The sequence below is a fragment of the Aplysia californica genome, unplaced genomic scaffold, assembly GCF_000002075.1.
Source record: "Aplysia californica isolate F4 #8 unplaced genomic scaffold, AplCal3.0 scaffold00941, whole genome shotgun sequence".
NCBI lineage: Eukaryota > Metazoa > Mollusca > Gastropoda > Aplysiida > Aplysiidae > Aplysia > Aplysia californica.
The window spans coordinates 100,579-105,144 of NW_004798211.1; the positions used below are offsets into that span (position 1 = coordinate 100,579).

Genomic DNA, 4,566 nt, shown 5'->3' on the forward strand with positions numbered 1-4,566 from the left:
TCTCTCTCTCTCTCTCTCTCGCGCGCGCTCTCGCTCTCTAGGTATGTCTCTCTCTCTCTCTTTCTCTCTCTCTCTTCTCTTCTCTCTCTCTCCCTCTCTCTCTCTCTCTCTCTCTCTCTCTCTCTCTTTCCCCTTCCCTCCCCCTCTCTCTTTTCTTTTTTTTCTTCTTTCCTCTTCCGCTAAGCCTACAATATTTCTTCTAGAGACATGCGCTTTCTAGGATGAACATCCACCATAGGCAAATTGTGATTTTCGTAAAATTCTTTTTGAGGATGAAATAAATCTTACAAAAGTATGCACATTGATTGAAAAACATATTCTCATCGGTTTTGCGTCCCCGTACCTGTCTGTAGTCGTGTGGCTTAGGATTATCGTATGGGCCAGCCGAATACATCCCTTGGGTGACGAATTTCTTCTTGGCTGTGAATGGTCGATCGATGTGGAAACGGGTGATGATCTCCGGCTCTCTCTCCTTCTCGTCGAAAATACGAGGCAGTCTTCCGTCATCTCTGAAAGTAAAATATTTGGATTTGCAAGGAGTGCACACATCCAAATTATTTCCAAAAATATAGGCTACAGTAATACCAATCCGTCGTCAAGGTCGTCATCATGTCGTCGTCAGCCATCGTCCTCTTCCTCCTCCTCTTTTTTCTTCTCTTCCTCCTCCTCCTCCTTCTCGCCTCCTCCGCCTCTCCTCCTCCACTTTCTCCTCCTCCTCTTCCTCCTCCTGCTCAACTTCCTTTTCCTATTATTACTCCTACTCCTACTTCAAACCCTACTCCCACTTCACCACGTTTTACCTTTCGTCCTCTTCCTTCTTCCCCTCCTCCTTACAAATAAATACGTTTCTTTTAAGAACACAACTTAATTCGTTGAACATTTTTTTCTCATGTTGTCCTTTTCTTAGACAACAAATCGGAGCTGCTCATAATTAATTGTTCTTGGGACGGATTTTTTTTAAATTGAGAAGTAGCTACTTCCTACGATGTTTATTATTTATTTTTCAAATCAAGCCTTTCCCGAAATCCACAAACCATTAAAGAAAAATGTGAAAAAATGTCGGGCACTGTAGTTTTGCGACATGTTTAAAAATCTATTTACTTCTTTTGTGTACAACACTGGCAAATTAATTTTGAATTATAATATTACTATTGCCGTTTCCTTTGAAGTCTTCGAGAGGCAAAAGATCGGCGCTCAGTTCTAAAGCAAATACAGAAAGCGGATTCTATTCTATTTACTCACCGGTTTCGTTTGATCACGTTCCTTTGCCCTGGGATGGTCCCAAAATCCCACGGTCGCATGGAATCCACTGTGTTCCTCTTGGGAGGTTTGGGATCATAGACCACATACCTGAAGTCTGGTGGGGGACGTTTCCAAATGTCTCTGTCTTTCTCTCCTGGTTTCACTCTGGTGGAAACGCACAAAATGATGGATATAGCACAGTCAATTTCTGTATGGTGAAATATTCAGGACCCCCCCCCCCGTCTCAGTGTCCTCCCCCTCCCCTGGCCCAGGTGTTTGAAGGTTTTGGTGACATTTTTCGTTTATATTTTTTTCTTTGTTGACAGATTCTGGTAGACTCAAAAGAGAGCTGAACAGAATCCAGAGTGAAATGGAGAAAAGATGGCATTCCTCAGTCAGCAAAGTTGAAGAATATAAGTGGTATACAGCATACATACAGCGGTATACATTACAAGTGTATAATGATTACACGAAATAAGTTACTGAGAAATACGTTTTACTAATAGCCTCACAGTTCGGTCTCGAACGGTTTATTTTCATGTTTGCTGAAACAGAAAGTTTTTTGTCTTTTTTATTACTCCGATCATGACATTTGTTCTCCAAAGACAGCGCAAATTAGAGCTTTTAGGATTAACTTTTACTTTTCAATCTTTTCCTTTTAGATTTCAGGCTCTAAAAACAGAAGCACTTGGTAAAAGATCAGTAAAGTGGCCTTATAAGTCTAGCTTTTATCATAATGAACAGGTTGCTTCCCTTTCAATTTCAAAAGTTTTCTAAAGCTCATAAGACAATCAACAGTTCACGTTTTACCAAAGATTAAAGGATACAAGACAAATGGTCGCTTTTAAGGACAAGCGGGCTAACCCAGATTTTTGGGGCTTTCCAGAATTCTTGACCTACACCAAAAGTGGGCATTGCCCTACCTATGAGAAGTTTAGTTTCTTTAGTGTGTATATGTGTTTGGTTATAGAGAAAACTTCTCCTTGTCTTTTAAAGAAACTGAGCAAGGGTCCGAAAACGTTACCTTCGATTTTCTCAAAACAACATTTTTCGGGATAGCCCCCTTGTGCTTAAAAGCGACCAAATATTAAGGAAAGTGCCGTAAAAGTGGGGGAATTGTTGAGTGTAAAAGAAATAAAATGGAAAAGCAAGGGGGGAGGGGAGGTTTAGAAATTGTCGACCAGTGTGAATGGAATATTGCAACAGGATAAGACGAAGAAGTACTACTTTTCGTTCTCGGCATATTACTAGAACTAGCGATTTAAATACACTAACGCCACAACTGGTTAACGCATTGTGAAGAATTACTTAACTCTTGAGACTATCTGATAAAAATACACTGCAGGACAGTAAAACAGAATACCTGGGATGCGAATTTCAAATGATCAAATAATCTGCGGCATAGATACTTGCTCGCTGATGCTCTGGTTTAATGAGTAGGCCTATTGCCTTGAAAAAAAAATCTTTGAGAGTGGTTGGCGGGTGCTCTGATGTAGTTGGCTCCTTCTTTCCAATCAACCAGTTATCGTTCTTATCTCTTTTCCTCATTTTCTTGGTAAGTTACTCTCTAATAACACCTCTAATCTTTGGCACGTATACGACCTATTTTGTGTTGCAGGTACCGTAAAACGATTACTAAAATTAAGCTGAAACGAAAAGTCAAAACATACACTTAGAGTGGCTTTATGATGGGGCGTAAGCCAAGATCGGCTATGACGGGCAGGGTCGAGAAAGTAGCCGTTGATGAAAAAAATAACTCTACAACTTAATCAACAACTTTATATTTGGTAAAACTCACTTACCGGCGGCTGCGGTGTAGCGGTTAGCCGCTTGGTTCTCGCACGCGGGAAACCCAGGTTCGATTCCCGAGTGGGGAGAAATTTGTATACAGTGTCTCGGTTTTTCAGCTGTATCTCTCTCAGAATAGGTTGGAGACCGCCTGTTTAATTACCTAAATTGTGTTGATGAGGGGTGTAAAAACACGTACATTACAAATTAGATTTATATATAAACTAGTTGGGTACTCGTTCGATTACCGGACTCAAAAGAATCGATCGCCAAGTCATTTTTACGCAAGAGAAAATTTGCTAATGATCAATTGAAAGAGAGATATGGATTAATCCTCTATTACGCTTTCGTGGTTGTACACTCCGGAATTTCAAAGGTGTTGAATCAGTTCGCACTGCTTGGGAACGGAAGCCTCATTTGTTTACAATGGTGTCTTGGAAGACGGACTTTCCCAAAATTAGATCTAAACAAAACTAATGAAAAACTGAAAATTGACATCAGTGACTTCAGACTCCTTAATATTATTGTAATTAACAGTGCATTCTTTAAATGATCCTGAACTACCGTTAATTTTTTACAAATTCGAAAATTAAGTGGTTCGGAAGTTTTAGGCGACCAAAGTGTCGAAATTTCACAAATATAATAATATATAGATGATTAAAACCCACTTACTTGAAATTTTCACTCCTGGTTTGTAGAAGGGCTTCATCAGCGTCGTAAGACGTCTTGGCGTGGAAGCCAAACTGTACAATGCCCAGGCTGCTCGGGCTCTTCTCTGTGGGCACTGAGGACTCGCTCACCGAGTCCACCGTGCTGGCGCTCATCAGACGACTCATGGCTGCTTGTCACGTGACGCCCGCTGTGTGACGTCAGCGGGAGCCAGCTTGAAGCGTCTTTGGAAGTAAACATTTTAAAAAGTAAGCGAGTCCTCCAATCCCAAAATGTCATCATATTAGTATGTGGAATAAAATCTTATGAGTTCATTTCTTTCTCACATCAAAGCCCCCCGACCCCACATATCGCCACAATTACAGTCATTTGGGATATGGGCTTCTTGGCCCCTCCCTGTCAGGGCCCTCCCTGGGAGGTAATCGATGAAATAAACTTCCCCACATGGGAAGGAACTCAACCCATCTGCATGCAATGGAAAGCGCACAACCCCTACACTACTGATGCTGGTGCATTAACTTCGTTACCAAGGCCAACCTCAAAAGTTTTCTTAATGATTGTGGTCTGTGGAAAGCCGGTTGTTATGGTTTGATAGAGAGAGGAGAGGACATGAGGATGAAATTGAATTAATTCAAATATTTTCATTGCGCTTGGTCAGGGGAGATTTTAAGTTTGATTTTATTAAAGAGAAATGCGCAACGACAGCCGTTTATTGCTTTAACACATAGTAACAGATGGACAGAAACAATAACAAAAGAGTAAATAAAGGAAAGACCTACCTATGACACTCTACTGCTCTCACAGGAGATAGAGCGGGGTGGGGGGGGGTAAAAGAAACAGAAAGGCAGAGAGAGAGAGAAAGATGAA

The 4,566-nt window shown here is 41.1% G+C and overlaps 1 protein-coding gene across 1 annotated transcript in view; it reads right to left on the bottom strand.

Moving 5' to 3' along the window:
* The window catches only part of LOC101848701, a gene marked incomplete at its 5' end in the record, with an annotated part of 7,547 nt that extends 3,624 nt beyond the window's left edge, over positions 1–3,923 (bottom strand). Inside the window, 3 exon segments of the mRNA XM_013089392.1 lie at positions 344–509; positions 1,243–1,407; positions 3,703–3,923. Coding sequence (XP_012944846.1) covers positions 344–509; positions 1,243–1,407; positions 3,703–3,866 — 495 coding nt within the window.
* Positions 3,924–4,566: the final 643 nt, after the last annotated feature.